At 41.7% G+C, this 25238-nt stretch overlaps 1 protein-coding gene across 3 annotated transcripts in view; it reads left to right on the forward strand.

Moving 5' to 3' along the window:
* nkain4 (sodium/potassium transporting ATPase interacting 4) overlaps positions 1 to 25238 on the forward strand; it is a 49456-nt gene that overhangs the window by 18568 nt on the left and 5650 nt on the right. For 2 of the 3 annotated variants that reach the window (XM_034207468.1, XM_034207467.1), the window contains exons 2-5: positions 4580 to 4717; positions 5915 to 5995; positions 10959 to 11159; positions 19179 to 19239. In XM_034207468.1, coding sequence (XP_034063359.1) covers positions 4580 to 4717; positions 5915 to 5995; positions 10959 to 11159; positions 19179 to 19239 — 481 coding nt within the window. The remainder of the gene's footprint in view (positions 1 to 4579; positions 4718 to 5914; positions 5996 to 10958; positions 11160 to 19178; positions 19240 to 25238) is intronic. The other variant, XM_034207469.1, reaches the window with a different exon arrangement.

Here is a 25238-nt window from a genome sequence, read left to right on the forward strand (position 1 = left end):
ATAATGTGCCATGTTTTACTCCCAGTGACACCCAGCAGGCAGTAAAGTGTGTTTGCCAGGTGCAGACACATACGAAACAGGAATGGTAATTGGGATATTGAATGCAAATTGAACCTCCTGAATCATTTCATTTTATCAGGCTTGGCCTCATTGGCTAATGCATCGAAGTAAAATGGTCTCATTAGCAAGTCCATTGAGTTACAAAAACAGGAGATGAAGTGGTGGTAGTAATTCAACCCTCATCTCCTCCTCAATGACGTCCTTCTGCCTGACTGTGAGTCAGAGATATGCTTCAACGTAAAGGAGACTGACTCATGCAGCCTAAAGTCCTTCAGAACACACGCATATTGCACACAGACATCCTTTTTGAATCACTGATACTGATGACACATTCAGTAACATGTCATCAGAGGAGATTTCACAGACGACGTGCGCAGAAAGAGATAAACACTGATGTGATTTATAGTATCTGCAGGCTGATGTGGAGAGCTGTGAAAATGAGAGGGTCACCAGTCACATCCATCCTCTCGCTGTGTGTCATCAGGTCTTAACACCTCGACAGGAGTGTGTCTCAATACTGCATTTCACTTACTTGACAACACAGTCAAGGCACTAATAATAAACTGTCAGAGCCACTCTGCTACATGTTTGGGTCTCTACTTGATGTCCCAGTTGGAGGCTTAGGCAAAGCAAACTCTTTTTCTTGCATTTCAGACACTTATCGTGAGCATGCATACAGCTCTTAATGAGCTATCAAATGATGAGGATCAAACATGTTTTTCCTCTCAGAAACGTTCACTCTGATCCGCTCGTCACTCTTTTATGTGTGGCTCCCTTCATATGTCATCAAATGTTTTTGGACATTTGATGTCCTCAATTTCGGTGTTGAGGAAAGAAGGGATTATAATTTAAGGCTGTCCAACTGTGAATTATTTATCTCTTAGTGTGAGCCTGCTTGTTTATACACACATCTCTAGAAACCATGGATGTATTAACAGAACTGGATACTGAGTGAGAGGCAGTTCATTCATATGAAAGTTGCTTAGTGGTGCATAAAGCCAAGATTTACTTGAACCTTCGGCATCTGTGCGGCCCATTGAGCAACATGCACTAGTCTTTGACGTAACCTGCCTCTCATCTTCCCTGTTTCTTTACATAATGAAAGTTCCTTATTCCTCGGATAATAACCGAGTTTGGTTATTTATTTATTTGTTACAATTGTTCTGACATTATGTTTAAAAAAGGGCTATCAATTGTTCTTACTTGGAAATAGATATTCCTAAAAAAAACCTGCTGTGTCCTCGCCAATGTAAGTCAATGGGGAAACATTTTGGGCCAAACTGGTGTGATGTACAGGAAGGTTGTATTTACGGTTTTGTAGTAATGGTTTGGCCACTATGCTATAAAGCCCAATGCTGTTCCTGGACACTTGCTAGAAACTGAACAAATATACACATGCTAAAACCATCTCACAGTAGCAGCACGATTGAGGTCTACAATACTTGTTGTTGTATCAGATTGCTAACGGAGAGAATAATTAATGGTAAATAACAACTGACAAGAGAGAAGAGAACAGAACAACAAAGGATGGGTGAAGCTGAAAGAGGGGCTTGTTGCATCCTGCTGTCGTACCATCCCCTAATTGATGAGTATTTATGGTGGGAGGAGTGGTATGTGCGGGCAACATGCTTCTCCACATATACACACACACAAAACCAAAATACACACTTAAGAGATTCCGTCACCCTAGAGGGAGTCATTTGTGCTGCGGGAGCTCGGTGGAGGCTTTTACGGGCCGTTATGTAGCCGGCGCTCTATTCCTGGAAGAGCATTGGAATTTTTTGATCAAATTCTACCCCACTCTCCTGTAACCTGCTTCCTATGAATTGTGGGCTAATTGTGCCACATGGGTGTGTGTGTGTGTGTGTGTGTGTGTGTGTGTGTGTGTGTGTGTGTGTGTGTGTGTGTGTGTGTGTGTGTGTGTGTGTGTGTGTGTGTGTGTGTGTGTGTGTGTGTGTGTGTGTGTGTGTGTGCGACCGTATGTGTGTCTGGGTGCGCAGAGGCCTTTCTATTCCTGATTGATTGTTGTCATCTTGGTGGATTATTGAGTTAGCAGTGAACGTGATGCTTACTACAGCATCTCAGTGGAGCATGCACACATACACACTCCCTCACACCGGTCCCTCATACCTATACACTTATTTGATTGAATGACTGGTGAAAATATTTCAGGGAAGGGTCCATGGCCGTGTAATGAATACATCATGGAATCTGAAGTGTGTGTGTGTGTGTGTGTGTGTGTGTGTGTGTGTGTGTGTGTGTGTGTGTGTGTGTGTGTGTGTGTGTGTGTGTGTGTGTGTGTGTGTGTGTGTGTGTGTGTGTGTGTGTGTGTGTGTGTGTGTGTGTGGCCCTGAACTGGGGCAGCAGTCCACGTAGGAATGCAGAAAATATGTGTTCGCGTGAATGTTTTTGAATAATAGTTAGCAGTGTGTGGTGTTGGACTAAAATAGCAGGGAAGGGGACAAAATATTTTACAGTTAACATAAATTATTTAATCCAATTTTAATAAGGTGAATAGGTGTAAGAAGAGGTGTAAATGAGCTTTTCCACAAATGAAATTGTCTTTCCATTATTGCAAATAACGAAAATGGTACTAGGTAGTGAAGAACCAATGGTCATGGTTTTATCCAGCCAAATGGAATAAAAGCTTTACAGATGTTGCAAAGCCTTTGGATATTTATATTTCCCACCAATATTACCAGAGGACATTTTGATAGCTTAGCTGAAATGACTCTAACACGGGCAAAACTAATTCTACCCAAAAACATTGTTATGCCATGCAAAGAGAGAGCTACAATTGTTTTAGGGGAGATGGGCATCCTAAGCGATTTGATCATTCTAAAAACAGTTATGGTTAAACATAATGGCACATTGGGGCTTCCTTTGTCTGTTATAGAACTATCCCTGTTTGCCCAGCCATGCGTCTTAAAGCCAAAGCTGTTTATTAACCTCTCAAAGGTTGTCAATTCCCAAAGACCAACAAATGTAACTTCCCCTCATCTTTGTTAATCTCCTCCTAGAGCTGACCACATGATGTTTGACTCTTTTGACTTAGTTAATTTCCCTCTGCCCTCTATCCAAGGAATAAACAGAGGTTGTTAAGTGGGAGGGAGCTCAGTTGTTCTACGTTAGAAAATGTCCTTTGTGGTTTTCTCTGCATTTTCTAGCATCTCTCCATTTATCTGTTTACCATCTTTGTATACTCTCCACATCCATCTCAATTTTGTTTCCTGGCTGTTTTTGTTTCTTTTTTTCTCCTCCTTCCATTAGAGTGAATCCTTTATCTTTGAATTGCTGAGTCCTTCCTTGACTTTGGTATGATATTGCTTGGTGCAGGTTGCAGTTCACTCACCACGACCTCTGTCGCTTCACACCCTGTCTGTGGAGTTATCACCCTCGCTCCCTGTGAGAAAGAGTGTTCATTTTTAATTATCATTCAGTATTTGATCATCTCCCTCCCCTGCCTGTCACAACGTCTCATTGGGTTGCTGGTAACATTTCCATTACATTAGGAAGAGCAGCCACGCCTGTGCATCGCGTTTGTGTGAATGTGCTCGATGGTGTGTTCCTATCAGTGCGAGAGAGACGAGATTCATCCCTCCCTCATCCATCTTCACGCGCTTGGCTGGAAATGACATGTCGACACACAACGAAACACATCGTTGCTCGAGAAACACACACACACACACAAATACACACACTGGGAATGGAATTGGTTTGGTGATAGAATTCTAATTAAATGGTTGATCCCCCTCTCCCCTGTTTTTACCCCCAAATAGCATGCTAATTGAGTTGATGCAAATAGGGACTCACAGTCTTAAAGCTTCAGATTGCTTTGTTTCATGAAATGTTGCACACACAGGGCTCAGGTAGAGGGAAGGGTAATAGAAAAAAAGGCACCTACATTAATTAATCAATGTAAAATAATTATCCTGTAACCTTTGTTGATGTAGGTGAGGATAAGAGTGAACCTGAATTGGGAATACTGAGGTATTTCTCTTTTCATTATAGAGGGTTTAACTCTGCTAATGCATGTGAGTGTAAACACGTTGTTTGCATGCACATATTTCATGAAGCGTCTAAGCTCACTGCAGTGGTATTATTAAGGAAGGCCTTCACCTCCCATAAAGTTCCCAGAGCATTCTCATTCCTGGAGGCTATTGGCAGGAAGGGTGGAAATAGTGAGAGGCTCTTTAGCTCAGCAGGGGTTGAATCGATAAATCCGTCATTGTTTATTTTACAAAACGTACAGTGTTCACCTCTGGCGCTCCCGCAGTTGGAGGCCCAAAACACTCAAGCTTTTCCTTCCAGCTTGCTGTATGTAGGATTTTGTACCAATTGCTGTAAGGTGATATATACATCATCAAGTTGCCAGTGTGTGTATGTAGGCTGCAATTTTTCTTGGATTGTGTATCTTTTGCAACCCCAGAAGTTCACTGTCGCAGTTGGAGAGTCACTTTGCTTCCAGGATATACCAACCTGATTAACATTTGATCTTTCTCTTTTTCTCCCCCTTTAGGTCTTGGGTTTAGAAAGGCAGGTCTTTGACTTCCTGGGTTACCAATGGGCCCCAATCCTTGCCAACTTCCTCCACATCATCATGGTCATCCTCGGCCTCTTTGGAACCATCCAGTACCGGCCGCGCTACATTGTGGTGGTGAGTACGTGAATGAAGAGAAGGGGTTCTTGTGAAACTCTGCACAGTCTGTCACATAATCCTGTTCCTCAGGGTTTTTGTTAAGCAGTGTCACTTCACTTTGCCTTAGTCCTCTGCCTTTGAATTTGATTGGACACGTTGTTGCCTTTCCTCTTTAATTGCAAAGTGTGCAGCACTCTCTTGTGCATTGTGTGACACCCTTAAATCACTCTAAGCCCGCGATAATTAGGGATAATTAAAGGCGGTGGCTGTGTTGGGGGGGGGGGGGGGATAAGAAGCTCATCAGATTTATACTCTGTCGAATTTCTGGACAGAGAAGGTCATTCTTTGAAACACGGTGCCAAGCATGTGCTGCCTTTAGTTGTACTGCCTTTGGTGTAAAGAGCCACATCTACGCGACTTAAATGTTATTTTATGCACTTTACTTTTTATATTAAACCGTACCGTACGCTTTAAAAGCCTATTTTGAGTTGCATAAGTGTAGGCACAGATGGTGATAGTAATGACAGGAAAGGATTGGGAAAGGGAAAAAGAGATACGAGGAAAATAGAGTAAATAAAGAGAGACAGGGGAGATATAGAAGGAAAAACGAGAGCCACACAGGAAAAGATGAAGAGGAAGGGAGGACAGGAAGGAGCGGCAGCAGAGCTATTGTTCCATGTCAAGTGGAAAAAGGGAGAGAGCAAGCTAAGGGGTTTCATGATCCAACATGTATGTTTTTACGAAAAGCTACTCTTACCCTCCGCTCTTCCTCTGATACCTCTGACATTTTAAACATAGGGATTCATCGTGAGTCAGAGCATTTCACAACCTTCACAATGATGAGTCTTTTTACGCAGTTTCAGTGAATGCAATCCATGTCTGTCATCAGTTGGCTGTCTGACTGTACCATTTTATAAAGTGGTAACCCTAATTCAGTCTGAGCAGTAACAATGTGGGATGCTCCCTCAGGGCTCAAATAAACTGTCTGAACTCACTAGCCCCTTTTTATAGAAACAAATGTATTTGTGTGTGCGGTGTTTACAAAGTATGGGTATTAACCCATTTGAGAATATGTGTGTGTGGGATAGGATGCTGTCCACTGACTTGTCTTGCTTAAGGGGTTACTTGCCATTTTTGTTATCATCCTTCACATCCTGCTTTGTTCAGTTTGTGTAGTTTCTATGGAGCTAATCTGTCTTTGTCTCTGCCCTGCAGTACACAGTATGGGCCGCTCTGTGGGTGGCCTGGAACGTCTTCATCATCTGCTTCTACCTGGACGTAGGCGGCCTGTCCAAGGTGAGACATTTCCTTCTGCTGTTTCCTCCGAATATTTCGTTGTGCCTCTCTTAGCCAAGTGGGGTGGCTTTGTCTGTACTGTGATGAATGTTCTTCTTTCTGAGGTCACGGTTTCAGGCTGGTGGCGGAGTGAAGCCTGATTTATAATACAGTGTTCGAGAGTTGCGCCACATACACTGTATGTTTTTTTCTTTTTGGACGTAATGAGAATTTTCTTCATAGCCGATGTCACACTTCTATATAGCACATCACTTAAATCAGCCAGCACATTAGTCTAGATCAGGACCGTTTTTGACACCATTGATTGAGATAAATGAACATGTCAGTACCCTTAGAAAAATACTGATTATAGTTACAACATCGAACTGTTAAGTTAACTTTTACAGGTTTATATGTAGTATATTTAGCTTATCGTGAGTTAATCTGACTATGAGACGACAAGAAAGGCATCAAAAGAGGCATTGATGGTTGTCAAAAAAACAAAAACATAATTCCTTTTTAGTTTTTGCTTAAAAAAAGCCTCATATCAGCGATTCTTTTCCCTATAAATTATTCAGCTTTATTCTGACCCTGTGCCAATGTTTTTTATTACACCAGACATATCTTCTCTGAATTGTTGTTGTGAAATAGAATAGCATAATTGAAACATTCTTGAGGTTTATCAGCTCTGAGCATACATTTCAGCTATGATTAGATATGCTGCAGGTGCTTTTTGTCTATGTCAAGCCTGAACGCCCGCATGTAAATAGCAAATGCAGCCCAAGTAAGCATGATTACTTGGTACATAATGACTGCGTTACACAGCCATCTAGTACACATCCTACACTGAACTATAAATCACTCCCTGAGCTTTAGAAATCTGTGCCGAAGACACAAACAACGGCTCAGCAGAGCCTCATTTGGCCCCGAAGAACGTCTCTCTTTCTTTAATGTTTGTTTGCTTCATCTCTGCTGACAGCAGGACGGTTACCTCCCTGTTGAGTTTCAAGTGGAAGCTTTAAGCTTAATAGGTAAATAATCTGGAAACAAATCCTCCATCCCAAGCCACCATGCACACACATACACTCTCTTAAATCTTTAGAGCTCCCCTGTGGTTCCCGAGTGCAGATTAGATGCATATTTATCCAGACAAAGAGAAGTGTTTGGGTGGTCACCTCTCAACCTGTAAACGTATCCACCCCCTTCCTCCTGACATCTTGTCTTCTCCCCCTCTGCTCACTGCTCCTCTGATCTTTTTTAATGTATTCCGCACATTTCGCAAGTTTTCTACCTTGCCTTTTTAATTATAGCAAACTCCTCTCCTCTCCACTCCCCCCACCCTCCTCTTCTTCTTCACTGACTATTGATGTATATCTGGCCCAAATGCCTGCCTGACCATTGGGAATAATGAATTCATGTAGACAACGTTCAGAAAAATGAATTTCAGACACACCTTCCCAAGCTCTGGTGACTTTGTCATTGTGTGATAGACCATCAAGTGTGTCTGTGTCTCTCTACATATGTCTGTGTGTCCACTACATGTGTGTGTTTGTTGTGTGTGCTCCTGCATGCTAGAATAATGAGGCTTGTACGGGCCAGCTGCTTGGGGCTGCGGCTGGGCATTAACCCGACAGATGGAGCCAGCCTGGGCTCCCAGCTCTGCATATGGTGGCCAGGACGAGAGCCGGCTAATGGATCGCACACACATCCACACACACCCCAGCTAAACAAGCACGAACAAACTTGGCACGTAGCTTTCTGAGAGGTCCCCAACGTAGTTTATCATAAAACCGAGTCAGCTAATTCTGTTCAGCTAGCCTTGACAGATGTTGACAGGACTGTTCTGAAGGGTGTGTTTGCATGTATGTGTTTGTGTAAGTTTGAGTGTGTAAGGGTGACCAGGCCCTCTATGTGAGGTGGTAGGTTGTTGGAGTCATATGCCACATGCTCTGTCACCTCATATTGATCCTTCATCCCCTCCCCCATGGTGCAAGACAGACTGACAGACTGCTACTCTACACAAACCTCTGTTTTAAACAGTCCCCAGTCCTTTACCACTTCTCTTTTTATTCTTTCCATCTCACACTCTGCACACACTGACCGCAGACACAGAGTCTTTGGATGTCAGCACTGAGCTGTCTGAAATAGAAACAGATTCTGTCACACTCCACACTGAGCTTTGTTTTACAGAAAATCTACTGATAAGCAATTCTTACAAATATTTTATAGAAACATATCTCTCTTCTGATATCAGCATATAACCATTGACAAAACAAAGTGTCATATAGAAAACACATTATCTGTCTGGTATTTTTATATATTCAGATTTGAAGCCAAGCTAGAGGCTGAGTTCTATGGAAGTTGCCGATGCACCTCTTTGGTCTTGATTGAAATAATCCCAACATCTATTTGATGGATCTACAGATAGCTGTAATGTCTTGTTAAAGCTGTTTTTGTATTGTTGTTGGGTGAGTGAATCTCTCCTAGTGTGAATTAATCACACGGTCCAACAGTGCTTCTATCGCTGTAATCGCTCATATAGATTGCCAATAAAGCTGATTACACATTCGATAAAATGTATTTATATCCATTTTGTTGATTAACTTCATGAGCATGAAGTAGGAATTTGAGAGGCGGCTCGGTGTTCAGTTTGATCTGTACTGCCTTGTTTTCATATATCAGTTGTAATTTCAACCTGAAAACTATACAATTAACAATTGTTAGTTTCAGATTTGTCCGCCTCAGTGGTCTTCTTGCCTCTCTTTCTCACAGCATACACACAAAGTAACTGCTGACTGTATTTGAGTCATGCAGACCCCCTCAACACAATCTCTTTTGATTGGGTGAATTAATGAATTTGCAGCGACTGTACATGGCATGCACACCTTTATGTAAAGTCTATATGAGACCCTCATCAGAGCCTGAAGAGTCTACAACCCCAGTTAGCCCTCAGGGTTGCCCCCTAATGTGATCACACAAACATAAACTCTCTTCTCTGTATTTCAGAAATAATAAATCATGAATAAATAGAGTTTAAAATCACTTGATCTTTAACTTTATAGACTGCCCCATATCTCTAATGATTCCAATAATAGGATTGTCTCTAAATATATCTTGACTTTAATAAAGAAAATAGTTGGAGCAGTATAAGCAGACTAACCTTGAATCTGTGATGATGAGGGATTGATTTGTGCTTTAGGGTGCATGGGAGCATAACAATACCACTTCTGACAGTAAGTTGCCAAAAGCTTCAATATTGACTTTAATGTCCTGCAGTTGTGAGCGCGGCTACAGCTTGGATAGAGATAGTTTCCCTAGCTCGCAGGCTCAATCAATGGTATCTGTCAAGTCATTAGTCTTCACAATTCTACCTTCTGACCTTCAGCCGCCCTTGTTTTTGCTACTCTGTGAGACGGAAACAGGAACGAGGAATAATCAACCTGAAAAAAACCAAGAATAATATACAATGGCTTCTTTTTAATATCGTTCATGACTCCTGTTCTTTCCCACTGTCTGCAGACGTCTGTTGTTGACAGCTGTTGATTCCAGCGATACGTTTGTGTTGTCGAGGTTTACATGTTAATGTGAGTGGAGGTTGATAGGAATCAGAGATGTTTCCTGACAGCGCTCGGCTCTGTTAATAATGCATGTCTCGTCACCGAGGGGGCAGATGCGGGGTTAGATTGCTGTATTGAGGTATTGATTGGTGTGAGCGTCCGTACGTCTGTATGCGTGGGCTCATATGGCTCTGTGCAGATTAAACATCACCTGGGTGTACAAGAGCACATGAATCAAATGCTAGATTTAAAAGCTGTAGTAATCATTTGGTGCACTTTCAGAAGTTATAAAAGTTAACTCTAAAAAGTCTGTTGGCTTAGTCTAACAAAGGTTTTTGTCCTCGTAACCTGTGTCCCGTGGGCTTCAGGCAGGTCATATGTGCTGTCAATCTTCACTTAGACTATTAAAAGGGCAGTCACCCAAATGATATAAAAAGGACATATATTACATTATATTATGACATACCTCTAATGCTGTCTAGCCTAGTTTCATTTGCCCTGGTTCTGAGAGTTAATTATTCACCCCAATACGGTGGAGGTGAATTAAGTTTTAGCTGTAGTGCTCAAAGCACTTAAAAAAATCCCATTTAAAAATACTCAACAGAAACATTTATTTCCTGTCCCTGTTACTCTGGATGAACCACAAAACACAGTGTCAAAATGTTGAAAAAGCAATTATTGATTCATTAGTAAGTAGTTCAAAAATAAAACTGTTTGTGGTTTCTGTGGATTTGCATTAAGAAAACAAGTGCATTGTTCTTGGAACGACACAACAGTTTTGAATGACATTTTCAAGTTTTGAGCACAAAAAACTAATATCCATAAACCTTAATTATATGGGGCCACAGCAGAAGTCTTTCAGATAATTCCTTCCAAAACGGGAGAAATCAAATCAAAACCAGCGCTCAACATGGCTCAACATGTTTTGAGCCATGCTAGCAACATGTCTGTAGGAAGGTTAAAATCGGTAAGTTCACCAGTTATATCAAGACTAAAATAAATTGGATGTATTGCCATGACATTTTTGAAATTCATGATCTCAAAAGTATGATTCTTAATGACTTTGATTTCCTGACCTTTCTTCTAGTGCTTCCCTGGGGTCTATATTTCATTTCTAGTGAAATGTTAGTTAGTATTTAATGGACTCTGACATTTATATCAGGCTTAGGAAACGTTATAATTGCTTAGCATCAGTATTTCAACGTGGCCTTGTTGAGCGTTTTAGCATGCTGACCTGCTGACTTTAGCATCTAGCTGTGTCACAGAGACAGAATACTAACACCATTGCAAGTTTCCTGAGATAAGACCCCTGCCTCTCGTACAACATGACCTGTGATTCAGCCTTGTTTTTCTCATAAAGAATACATGTACATCATAAGTTATGCATAGACTCCATGCAAAGAAAGTATTGTTTTTTCTGCTTTCAGGACAGTGACCTGCTGACATTCAACATCTCAGCACATCACTCTTGGTGGAGCGAGCACGGGCCGGGTTGTGTGAGGAGAGAGATTCCTCAGGCTCCAGGGGTCCACACCACGGAGAGCCACTCCTACATCACTGTCATGGGCTGCCTCATGGACTACCAGTACATCGAGGTCATGCATAGCGGCGCACAGATTCTCATTGCCGTGAGTACAAGTTGGTTATGTGACTCATTCACATGCAGGGACATGTCATCTCACAGGCATTGATCATATCCCACATTTTAGACCAGCAGATTCCTCACCCTCTGTGGGATTCAGAAAGGTGAACATGATAGGAAGAAAGGTGATGTTTTGGTTTTCGCCTCAAGCGCTTTCGGTCTGTTATTTTGTCTATCACAGCCTCCCTTCCTTTGCCCCGGTTACTGAATGAAAAATTGATCTGTTGTTTTGTCTGGTTGAGGTTCAGACCTGCCAGCTGCTAACAGGTTATTCAAACACTGGAAGGACTGTTATTGTCCTCTCCATACAGCACTGGATGAATACACCAGAAACACACATCCTGCCAGCATACACATTAACAGACACTCATGTATGACTAACTAATCCTCGTATTGAGCGAAGGCCAGGACCTTCTTAGCTGCCAGCACAGCGGGTAGTTGGGTTCAGACATGAACAATACAAATATTTGCTCACAGTAGCATTGACTTACCAAACTTTGACTCCATTGCAATGCACATAAACACATCCAAGCTAACATAGCAGCTTCATCAACCTTCAGTGGGTTTCAGAGTCCTGTTGGTTTTCATTCTTACCATTTAATCTTATTACCTGAGAAAGCACATTGAAAGCAGTTAAGTTCATGCTAGAATAGAAAAAAGACTAGCAGATGGACCCAGTGTTGAGAAGCGCTGGATTGTAACATTCATCACCCCCATGGAGGGTAAGGTAATAAAATGGCTGACCTGACTTTATAGCCTCTCACTGAACCTCATTAGTGCCTTCACTATAGGTAGTGAATTGGTTTACTCCTTGCCTCACATGTACAAGTTACGGCAACACTTTTTTTGCCCACATTTTTACATGTAATGTTCAACCAAGCATTTAACACCATCTCCAACAGTCCCTGTAAGGAGAAGGGACATTTTTTACTGATGTCCCATGTGTCACAAATGGCATCATACTCCTTGTACCCTTCCTTCTCAGGCTAAAACCAATGGGTTTCCTGTGAGGAGCCACTGGCAGCTAAGGTTGTAGTTAAGGTGTGCGTGATGCAACTTGTGAGACGATGTCGCTGTAGCATCAGTTAAATTATTATTTTCTTTATTGAAAGAAGAGCAGAGAAGGGCACTGAAGGCTTGTCCTCACGCAAAAGATGGTCTGCGTCTCTCCTGACTGGCTACGCCAAGGATTTGATTGACAGATGGTTAATCAAATCACCTGCCAAGTATTTTTTGCAAGAGCCTGCCCTTTTCCTTAGAGTTTCCAATGACGGCTTCTCAGATGGTTCTGTGTAATAAACCATCTGGTGTGTGAAGTTAAAACAGAGGGCCAGACACAAAGAGGAAGTTGAGGGAGTGAATGAAACAAATCAGGCGAAAAAGTGGGATGTCCCTTTGTCCTTTTCAGGGGGGTTTCAAGGTTGCAGTGGGAGGCCATTAAATATTTAGTTTTTGCTCCAAGGAGCATGTTTCATTAGGATGAAAAATGTGGATCCATTGGCCTGTAATAAAGCCATCACTGTCAAATATCTGCTCTGATTCATCATGAGCGAAAAGGAAATCGTTCAGAAGTGAAGCTTTGGTAAAGTCAGCCAGTGTTGCTAATGCCGCTAAAGGCTACATTCAGTAGAGTCAAAAAGTAACTTCAAGGTTTAAAAGATGAGCTTCAAGTGGAGGAAACACTTTCAAACTGGGATAATGTATTATTCATAAATTCATCACTGAGGGGAATATTTTTGCACCATCTCTGCTCTTCTTTGTTGCCTTCACTGAAACCCAACTCACCCACCCATCCTACAGTAAATATCTGTATTATTGGTTTTCTTTTACTGCCATGATAAAGGCTGATTTCCCTGTCAGTGAAATCAGCAGAAGAGCCACACACACATCTATTTCTAGCCTCCCATTATCCTGTCCTCTTTTTTGCTCCTGTGCACCGTCTTCGCTGTTAAATAAAACAGTCAAGTCTGTGATAACATCTCCGTTGAGGTGGAGGGAAGATGGGAAGATGTGCAATTCAGTTTACATCTGTAGACTTAACTCTTACACACAAAAGGGAGTAGTGAGATATGTCAAGGGGCTATCAGAGCTGCTGAGCCTCTAATCAAAGGTACACACACACACACACACACACACACACACACACACACACACACACACACACACACACACACACACACATTGATATCTGATTATTGTGTGTAGGTTATTGCTGCCACAGGCAATTCCTTTTATCTGGTGCCTTTATTCCCTAGGAACCTGAATTGTTTGATTGTGTGGAAGTTGATAATGGCAGGAACTGCGTCATTCTCTCGTTCTATTGCTCATTTGCAAATGTTTCCTCTATTTTTCTTCCTGTCTTCTTTCCTGTCCAGATCTGACTCTGTTTGACCTTCATGTCAATCAAACTCTCAAACAATGACAAAAATGACAATTGCACTTTTCCCTGTCGCTGCATTTCTCACTCACTGTCACTTTTGCTCCTTCTCTCATGTTCTTTTTTGGATCTAATAAGATGACTCTCTCATGTCTCAAGTGCAGCTTGTGTAACGCCATGGTGCGGGACGGATAAGGGCCCATGGTTGATTAGAAAGGTCCCCTCAGCAGGCTCGGCGTGGGCAGACCCTTGTGATCAGCGCTCGAGGCTGTGCTTTGCCTAAAGGGTCGGTATGTGTTTTGTGGTTGTTCAGGTTCACTCAGTTCAGCAGCATGAAAACAGCATGGACACCCTGCTCACCCCCGCACTCATCCAAAAGGTCAGGGTGCTCTGTTTGATAAGTCCATTAGTGCAAGTTATGTTTTTGAAACTCTCATGTTAAACAACCACCACCACTGTGGGGAATATGGGGGTGCACATGCTGCATGGGGAGCCAACTGGAGGGACCTTTGATGTGCTTCTATTTGAAGTGCCGTAATTTGGCCAGACCCGAAATGACCATGCATTGTCAAGTGTAATAATGGCATTAAGCACCTCTGCAATATGTCAGCGCGCTGACACTGAATGCCTGAATTGTTGCTGCTATATAGCCTAAGTTTTACAGCAACTGCTTCAAAGGATTATAAAGATCCCAGGATAAAAAGATGGTTGATGCAGTAATACAGAGCAGCTTTAGGTCTGCTGCTAAAATGGGGAGCAGAAGAGAAAGACCTGAAGACCAGAGCAGAGAGAATTAGTATCCAGCGGTGCCTCTGAATATTGTGAAGGGCTACTCGCTGTACATCGTACAAACATGACTGCCTGCCATTATACTTCAAAAGCTGTCTCCGCCAAGAGCTTTAATTGTTAATCTGTTTTGCGGGGCAATGGATTTTCTTCAGATTATGTTTTTAATATTTAGTCTTCTTAAACTTCTGAGAGTTGGCAAGAAATAGAACAGGGAAAAGAGGAGAACTTGTTAGTTAAAAATAAACAACATTAAAGAAGTAAACCTTCCCTAGCGGCATGTTTGGTTTTCTTTTTGCTTGTTGAGTATCTGTTGTTTTATTTGACTGCCTGTGTCGCAGTTTGCCCATTCCTTTATTGGCCCAGAGAGCCTCATAATTCTCCCCATCACTGAGTCCAGTCTACTGGGCTGAATGTGACACACAAGCAGTCTTTTCTTTGTTGCTATAGCTTTCATTTCTGCAAGGGCAAACTCTTGTGTCTATGTGTCGTGTTTTTTACATCAGCTTGCTTTTATTGCAATTATTTTATGTGCAAGATGCAAATCAGTGCTCTCAACAACCACATGTGGACTTATGCAGTATAGGTGTGTGTGGAAAAGCACAGGTGGATATTGTCCCTGCTGTCCCTATCTCATCTTGTTTTGTCATTAAACATGCAGCTGCCCACACACAAACACACACACACACTTCTAATTTTCCACAGCAAAGCCTGTTCTTTTTTCCCTGACAGAAAGTCTTGTCTAATTAACCTACAAGACATCTGCACCACCCCTTTCTCCATCTCTCTTTCTACTCCTCCTCTCACCTATATGAGATATATAAATGTAATTAACTTTAACATAAAACGGAGAACAATAAATCCCATTCAGCAAGTGTTGGGCATTTGTAGCTATTGGCTTGTTTGGTCCACCACTCAGCACAGTTATCTATAAGTGTGAAATGTATTGCGATGTAATTGTCTTAAGAATAAACATGGGAATCCTACTGACTTTTTAAATCCCTATACACCTTTTCAGTGCCACAAGCAAGAAACACCTCAAGATATACCAAATGAATTAGCACGCATTTCCTGATATAGAAATTCTCAAAAAATAATACAAGCTTAATATAAGCATGTTAGCATTGTAATGAGAAGCATGTTAGCATTAATACATTAGCATCTAGCTCAAATTACAGCTGTGATTTTCTTTGTTGAAATTGCTCAACATAGAAATCCAAATAAGTGACTGTGACCCTGATTCATTGTTGCTGTGTTGGGGTGAATGCACGCTTCTAATCATTAAATAAATGTCTAGTGGACTGATGTTTATGAGTAGTGTCAAAGTTGGCGATGTATCTTTCTGTACTCGCACATTCAGAATACACCTGACCTTCATTAGCTTATGCAAATACAAGTAACCTTCCTTTTTAGCTCAGAAGCTGGCCTTCTTCTCCTGACGTTTTTCTTCCTTGAACTTCTTGTGGCCCTCATTATCTGTGAGAAGAAGATAGTGCTGAACTATCAACAACTTGTCTATTATTTCCTATGCAACAAAGAAAATAATAAATGAAGGCCCACCGGAGGACAACTTTGCTTTTGATGTATTCCCACATCTTGAGCTGAACTTCTGGTGACCGGTTTTCTGCTGTCTTGCTTCCTTTTGTTAGTTGTCCAGATAATTGTTAACTACTCAAAACTTTCAGAGGTGACAGACAGAAAGGCCACACTTACTGAAACAATAAAACAAGGACACATAGATAGATGAAGAGAAAGGATAAGATAGTAGGATTTGAAGATAGTGGAGTGACAGTGATGTGGAGACCTGTGTTTAAAAATGTACTAACTTAAACAAGAAAGTGCAGAGTGCAAAAGAAAAAATGATTGGCAGCTAAATGAGTTGACTTAAGTATGGCACGTCCTCATAGGCAGACTGACACAAAGCCTCAGAGGACATGTGAGGGCTTTATGAGCTTAATTAATTTGACATCAATCTCCATAATGATCCCTGAACTCCAGAAGTGACGGTGAGAAGTCAAAGAAGGAAGCCGGGGACTGTGTAGGGGGTGTGGGGAGGATTTATGAGTGCGATTATTTAATATGCAAGGATATATAAGTGGAAGTGTCACTTGTTATTGAGGATACTGACCTATATTGGCTAAGGACTGCAATGCCTCCAGCAAAAAGCCACCAAGTATTCACTTCTGATCTTGCTAGCTTCACATAAAATGTACTAAAGCTATAGAAAAGGAAAAACTAGAAGCCAGAATGGTTTAGGATCATGGAGATGGACTCACAAGGAGTGACAAATGGTGGTAATTTCCCCTAACTGAGCAGTGATAAGGTTTGGCATTCACTAATTAAAGGTATACAATGTCACATAGAATATCTGCTGTGTTGCATCTGTCTCTTCTTATCTGCTATATGAGGGTGCAGTCAGGCTAAGGTTTTTCTTTTTTGGACGATCCTGCATTTTTCCCTTGGACTGCTCTGCATCTGCACTCCCGCTGCGTCAACACAGTGCTCTCATTGAAATAAATGAGTGGGCTGTGTTTTTCCACAGGGCTTCTTTTACTGTTCGTAACTTGGCCTAATAGTGTTCTCCACCACAACCCCAAATTAAAATATATCTGTGTATCAGGTATTCACCTACTAAAGCCAAAATTGTCCACCGTTTCCTTTTCAAACGTGTAGCACACAACTCAAGATTGTCAATGTCAGAATCATTCTCAATAACCTTAAATCTGCCTTTGGTTTGGACGAAAGGTGACGCTGCAGGCATGGCATGACGAAGATCACAAGACAGTCAAATAGCCGGTTCATAATTGGTATTAAACGACCAAGTCTCCTGACATTTAATAAAGTAGTCTGATGATTTCAATGTCAATCATAATGGACAGATGTTCCCAAATCTTGTAGTTGTCGTAGTTAGACATTGTTGTATGTCTTCCTTTCATCTTTACCCTTGGATGTTTATTTTCTACCAGTTCCAAGCCAGTCGCGATGAAAACGTCAGACACTGGCTCACCGAGGTGCTCAGTCTGACATTATGCGTTTAAAAATACATATTCATTGCAGCTCCTACGGTAGTATAGTTAATGTTTCATTTATTCAATAATGTCATTTAAATGATCATTTCAGGGTTGCAGTGCTTATGTGAAAGGAGCTTTAGAGCATTTATGACATGCCACACTGAAGCTGTTCTGGCGGGTCATTATGGCCCAACACCTTACTGAAACACTTTATATTGGGTTTTCTATTAATTTGTCAGACATCTGTTTATATGCTTTACAACAATTCCTTACTTTTCTCAGTCTCAAGCCTCCTCTGTTGTGACATATTGGCTTTGACTCAATCCCAGACCACAACACTGATCAGAGCCCTTTATGGAAACTAAACAGAACAGCAATCATGCATAGATATGAACTCCTACACGCTTGGCTCACACTTTTAAAGGAAAAACACACACAGACACAATAATGCTGAAAACTGGGTGCACCCTGCTGTTAACACCATTTTGTGTTTGACACTGATTTTATACATATGCAAATTCACCTCCATTTCACCGCCACTGTAATGGTAGGGGTGAGACCAGCAATTACATACTAGAGAGAAAACTGAGTGAGAGATAAGCAGAGAGAACAGTTGTGTGTATCTTATCCAACCCACACAGAGGCAGACCCACTCCCCCTTTCTACTAGACACCACACCTGCGTTTCATTCATAAATAAAACATTTAATCTACATCTGGATGAACTTCAATCAAGCCCTTATATTAAACTCATGAATAACAGGAATAAAACCCAAATCAGATGAAATGAAAGTCCTGCAAACTGCACTTCATATAGTTAAGATAGCTTGAATGAATGTTATATAAAATAACCACCGTCACAGACAGTCAGTCCCCTCTTGGGTTTTGTGTTTGTGTACCCAGTGTGCGAGGAGGGCAGTGTGCCCGATGCTGTTTTAATTGGCATGGCAGAGTGCCAAGTGATGGATGGATGGCTGGGTGGAGAGAGACTGTCTCTCAGTGTCTATCTCTCACTGTGATGGTTTCTGAGACAGCCATCTGCTAGTTCCACAGGCTATTCTCAGCTCTGCTTCCTCGCACGAGCATCAACATACAGTCATAAGCACCCGCTCAGCTTTTTTGCTTTCTGTAGTGTTTGTGCATAACTACTGTATGTACACTCGAGAAGCCTGTTTTCGTAAGCCAACACTGCTATTACACTAAAGCACTGTAGAGATGTGAAAAAAACACTGAAAAAGGATAGCCTTTTAAGATGTTCTGGCGAGTTTCAGCAAACCGTTGTGTGACTGTGGCTGCTATCGGCTCTGCTTTTTTATCTTAAACCAACTCCTGAAGGAAATGTATGGTTCTTCAGCAGCTAAATGCTTTAGTCTGTACACTAGCTAGTCCCTGACTTTGTGTGTCTGTTGTGTTGTGCTTAGCAGATAGCATAGGGTGGGTTTTCCAACTGTTTTTTTGCTGCCTGCTGTGGAGAGGAATAATGTTGATAAGAGCAATGTGACTGAACCAAAATGGTGATGGGGCGTAAAACCAAAACAATGAGCTGAAAGATGCGATAAAACTCTGAAGAGTTGAAGAAAACCTTAGAGTGAATATGAATTGTATGTTGTTGCTGGGTCCTGTAAATTGTTTGCTTGATGGTTACCCTTGAGGAAACACTAACAAACACCAAGCCACCATCTCTCAAAATTGAGGCTTCATCCCCACACAACCCTTTTTTTCAGATGTTCCGTATCTTGTTGTCTATCAAAGCAAACACACAGCTGTTTATCAACTGCACACTGTCAGCTCTGCGGAGTCTAACCTCTCTTTGTTTGCCTGTGTGTTCACAGCTCCTGGGCTTCGTGTACGCCTGTTATGTTGTCAGCGCTATCACCGAGGAGGAGGACAGCTGTGAGTTGCTTTACCCCCCCCCACACACACACACACACACACACACACACACACACATTCTTGAAACAGATCATTGCAACAATTAATGAATCGTTGCAGGTCATTACATTTCATTTCAGCTGAAGCCTTTATCCAAAGCGACTTGCAATAAGAATCACATTCAGTTCTGCTTACACTGATGAGATGAAAACACCCTCATTGGGGAGAACAGGGCTACATCTTTCTTCATCTCCCTCACTTCCTATCCCACCCCACACCACCACCTCTTCAGCTCTCGCCTGTCTCCCTCCTCTCCTCCCCCAGCCAGCTGTACCCTCTCTCTCTCTCCCCTTTCCCCAGAACGAAGCAGCCATGTGTTCCCTCTCCACACCTCCTTCAGCCCATTATTTCCTTTCTCTTTCAACGTATCCTCTCGTCGCCTCTTCTCTCCTCCTCCTCCTCGGTCTGTGTGGTCCTCGCTGTTGTTGTAGACCTCCTTTAATGCACTCTGGCTTTCACTTTTCTCACTTTCTTCTCTCCATGTGCCCCCTTGTTTATCGCTCCAGCTGTCTGTCGCCTTTCAGGGTGGCTTGTTTTTATACCGCAGGACTGCACCTCCCCCACTCTCTTGTTCATAAACACACCTTCCTTCCTTGTGCCTGTCTCTAACGCAGCTAATCCGACATGAACATCCTTCCTCTGAGGTTGCTCAGTGTTTTCAGTACTGTATTTCACGTCGGTGTCAGCGTAAGTTGGTCTGCGTTAAACCTTTAACATGGAGTCACATGAGGGCAGGAGTTGACTCTCATTCTTTCCCTGTCCTATTTAAGGTGTAAAGGGTGTGGGAAAAGACGACAGGGGGTCGTGAAATGAGTCATAAGAGAAGGGGAAACCTTAGATCGACACTTGTGATAAATGACTGCTGTGACCTCATAGGCAGCAGGTCAGAGGTCCTGCTGGAGGTTAGCCAATCAGAGGGCAGGAAACATTCGATCTAAGGGTTAGTTGCAGTCATAAATATCTGATTAGCACCGCAGTAACTCTCCAACACGCATAGCGATGTCCACATGCATAAGAATCTGCCTGTAGAACATTTTCGTCAGTGCTGTGAAACCAAATGGCTGAATGTATATGCTCTCTGTGAGGATTAGAAGATTAAATGGAGTTTCTCAGGGAAATAATCCCACATACTGTACGTGATTGTTAGAATACTAATTATGAAGTATCCTGAGCTGGGCTGTAATCATGTCAATCCCTTTTTAAAAGACACTCGAACTCCAATTTAATTTGAACACAGCGTAATGCACAAAGCAGTACATGCACTAATTGTATCTTAAACAGCAGACTCTTGTAATTTAGGGGACTTGTGATGTGGTTTCTGTGTGTGTTCCTGTAGACGAGTGGTATGGAAGTTCTTTGGTGGTCACATACCAGAGATTCACTGGCTGTGAGTGGTTAGCATCACCACCCCCAGCTCTGGGCAGTACCACTTAATCACCAGTCACCCCTAAGTAATCCCTGGAGGGCTATACCATTTCAGCATGTGAGTCGAGTCAACTAAAATAAAAAAGGACTTTCTCCATAATGACTTCCTTTTGTCTTGTAACATTTTAACTTTGCTCTTCCAATGTGTGGAACAGATTGTGTTTGTTTGAACTGACGATCATTCACACTCAGAGATCAAAATATCAAAACAGAAATAAGGAAATTTTGTTTAAAAAAAAAAAAAAAGCCTGAGGTGAGAACATAACATGGGATTTTTATTGTAGTAGTATTTAAAAAATCAAAACAATATTTGAATACAGCTAAGGATCATTTTTCACAACAGAAATGTTGATTTGCCATGGCCAAATAAGCTATTCACAATTTGAAGTTGTTTTTTGTTAAACACAATGTTTTACCTAGCTATTGGTTTTAATGATTTTTCGGTTTTTCTCTAATCCAGGCTGTGCTGGAGTAAATCTCTGCTGCATTGCTTCCAACTGCTAGCTCTTTGTTATTTATAATAAGCCCTTTAATTACATGCCCACACACCTACACACACATTTGTTCAGGCAGACACAGGTGCAAAGACACACACACACACACACTGGAAGCTGCACAGGAACCAGCTGAAACATTCTGCCGCTCTCATTTTCCCGCTCTCATTTGATGTGTAGATTAAAGAAATGTTCTGCATTGACCTCCCTGGCTGCCTCAGCAACTCTCCTCCTACTCACAACTTTTCCTTCTCTTTACTTCTCCTGCATAGGCTTTATCCCAGTTCTCGGTTCCTCCACAGTAAGTGGAAATAATCATCTATGAGAATCCAATTTTAGTGTGTTTTAGAAATATTTCGCTCTCTCCCTCTCCTCTCTGTCTCTTTCCCCCATCTCTGGATTTCGAGCTTTAATGAGGTGCGCTTGTAAAATGTTAGAGGTCTCTGGTCCCTCGTTTTATCAACCTCATTAAGCGCTTGCTGGTCAATAACTTCCACAGTTGATTGCCCCTCTCCAAGAGAAGAATGGTTGGATGAATGCACAGGAGGGAAAGAAAGAGGGGGAAAGACGGGAAGAGGAGTGTGGATGGGAGCTGAGGGAGGTGTTTGTCAGGAGTAAGCCAAGGAGGGGGAAAGGAGTCGGGGCAAAATGCAGGAACAAACAACACAAGACAAGATGAGCTTTTCATCAATAAGGAGATAAGACAGGAATTCCTCTCACACCAAGCACTCTCTCACTCTCTAGGCCAGGGAGACCAGTAGATTTGAGTGCTCAAGCTTGCGTGAAGAATAACCGAATGAAACACACACTCGTGCACACACCCACACACGCACACACCCACACACACACACACACACACACACACACACACACACACACACCACACACGTACACGCAAGAGGCCAATATGACACAATGGGCAGAATGAAAAGCATCATATATACCATCAGCTGGTTCATTTAGTTCCCCCATTTTAACTTGTCTCTGTCAAGTGCTTATGTGTAGATATATATATATATACAGAATGCATTTGTGTTTGTGTTTAGCTGACTGTGTGTGACTGACTTATTGTCGCGTGTGGGTGTTTGGTGTATTTGTGTGTGTGCATTTGTTACAGAGTTATCGGTGGTGAGCAGACACACCGACAGAGTGAGTGGTGGGGAAAATCCTCTTTGTAAAGTAGGTCATGGAGTTAGAAGCCTAGCGTTGGGATAAGCTTGCTTTAGCATGTCTGCTAATTATGCTGCCGCCCTCTGTGCTGAGTCACATCCCCAGAAAATCCTCCGGAGCAGACAGAGACACCAGCTTATCCTCGGGTTGTAAAAAGAGTGAAAAGGTCAAAGGATTAATACAAGTCTAACTCTGTTTTTATGTTAACACCTTTAAAACATAATGAAAAAGCCAGGTAAAACATTGTGTTTAACAAAAAACAACTTCAAATTGTGAATAGATTATTTGACCATGGCAAATCAACATTTCTGTTGTGAACAATTATCCTTAGCTGTATTCAAATATTGTTTTGATTTTTTAAATACTACAGCTAAAATGGATTCACAAACAAAGACCACACCATGGTCATATTTCTTTAGTTAATATTTATTTAGTGAAAACTTCTACACACCGATTATCCACCTAAGGATGAACAATTTGAGGGCAAAACAATTTGACAAAAAATGTAAACAAATATCAAAATGTACTCAAATCTGCCTTTCTGCCGCTTTCAGTATAAAAACCTACACTTTGCTTGTTGAATTAGAAATCAGCAAAAATTAACTTTGAAATGCATAAAAATTCATCAATACTAAAATAAGGATGTTTTCTATATGCAATATCGCAGTCTTTCACAATGTATTTATTGCGCAGGTTGACAGTCCCGATTAGGGCTAACACACACTGGGCTAGATCGACACTATCAGTGTTGTTGCACTTGTTAGTACACAGAGCTTGTTCCAAGCTGGGAGAGTAATTGAAAACACCTGCTTTGGTGTACAGAGCCTTTAATCTGCATTTTGATTGGGTACATTTGAAAGTATAGCAAACACAAAGTGTCCAGCTGTCCTTGTTGTGGTTCACTTTTGGGATTTACTCTGGGTAACAATATGTTTGACCTTTTATGTACCGTTTTATTTTCACCACCATGTCAACTTATTTTGGGACTGTTTTTTCAGTTATAAACCAACATAGTTAGAATCTGTTTTTCTTTATTAATATTGAATCAAGTTCTATACTGTAGTAATGGGCATGATGACTGGTTAAGTGCATGCTTGGAGATACATCTTACAACAGAGTGAAAGCGTGTAGGACATTGTGACAAAAAGGAAGTTGGCAGTTTAATTGACCAAGACACAAACATTAGGATTTAACACCCTGACACTAAAGGTGCACAAACGACAAACAGATCAAGTATTTTCTGTATTTGTGTTTCTAAGGTTCTGATCTAAGCCTAATTAAACAAAAAATGATGCTCTCATGGTCCATTATTTCCTGAAAGCATTCTCCTCTTTGCATGGGGATAAACTTTAAGTACGCTCTCAATCAAGCATACCTGAAGTTCTCATATGCAAAATAACAAAGCAAAACCGGTCTTTTAAGAAAGTGAGTAGCCTGGATAGCCGTGTTGGCTGTGTAATGGTGCGTGAGGACAGAAATGTCAGGCTGCCTTTAGATAAAATCAGGCGGTCTGCCACATCCTCCTATTCATTTGTGTGGGGTATTCTGGAAAAAACATGTAACCAGGGAGTCAATGAGAAAGTACAGTAAACATCCCTTCCTCTCCCTGCATTTGATAATGTGTTTCCTGCACAAAGCTCCAGCAAAAGGCACAGTCTCTCAGCCTATTTGTGTCTATCTGCTGTAAAATGAAAGAAGATGCCTTTAAGTGCACAAAATGGCCGATTTGGTGACAACTCCACACTGCTGCACACCCCTGCAGGTAATCACCTCATCAGCTGATCTGGTGGAAATTCAGCAGACAGGCTTTTAACTCACCTCTGCCAGTGTTACAGACAAGCCCTCAACTATCTGTCTGGCCTTTATCTCTGTCCATGTCTCTCCTGGTTTTTCTCTCTTGATCTTTCACACAAGCCACACTTTGATTCTCACCAACCCTGTTTCTCCCTTTTGGTCTTTTTCCCCTTTATATATGTGCCTGTGTTTCATTTCATGGTCAGCTCGCCAAACACACACTCACTGTGGGAGATGCCAAATTCTCCTGTATTCCACTGGCTCAGTACAGGTCCTCTGATTTCAACCACTTGACCTGAATCATAATCACATTACTAAACTCCCTGCTTCTATAGGAGCACCACATACTGTAGATAACGTTACTATTGACCTGCATTCCTTATATTTCTTGCATGTTTTCACACAAGTGAAAAACAGCTCGCTCCCTCTGCATGGAAAAAACTGAGTGTTAGCCCCTTTGATCGTATAACAGGATGACATGCACTCATCGGCTGCCAATAACTGTTTCCATGGCCACTATCCACACCAGAGGGGCAATTCAAATACACATTTCAACATGGAACGTTTTCTATTTTTACTGATGTTTTCTGATCATGTTTTTAAAACGTCCATCCACAAGTGCTTCAATCACCCGTCGAGAATGATGAACAGTCCATTTGCTGTTTTCCACAATTTGATCCAAGCAGGTATTTTTGCTGATAGAAAGCTTAACAAAGGCTCTGTTGTGCCTCTTGAGGACAAACAGAGCCTTTTAGACCTTCAAGGTTCAGTGAGCAGCATAGAAGATCCACCTCAAGGTCAGGGGCAGAACAATGTGTGTAATAATTAATGGGATAAAGATTCTACAGCCATTTTCAGACTGACATACACTATAAAGTATGTAGGATGGATGGTGCACAGGGTTATATATGAGGCTTTTAACAAGGGGCAACAACTAATGATTTGACAGATTTGATGTCTATTAGAGTAAGAGCAGGTATAGTGGCACTTAGAGGCACCTGTTGAGGCAGATTCTGAGCTGCCATGTTTATTCAGGGGAAATTGACAGGGAGCATTAAGCTCTTGTACAGCGATGCA

The sequence above is a fragment of the Gymnodraco acuticeps genome, unplaced genomic scaffold (genome assembly GCF_902827175.1).
Source record: "Gymnodraco acuticeps unplaced genomic scaffold, fGymAcu1.1, whole genome shotgun sequence".
NCBI classification, from domain to species: domain Eukaryota; kingdom Metazoa; phylum Chordata; class Actinopteri; order Perciformes; family Bathydraconidae; genus Gymnodraco; species Gymnodraco acuticeps.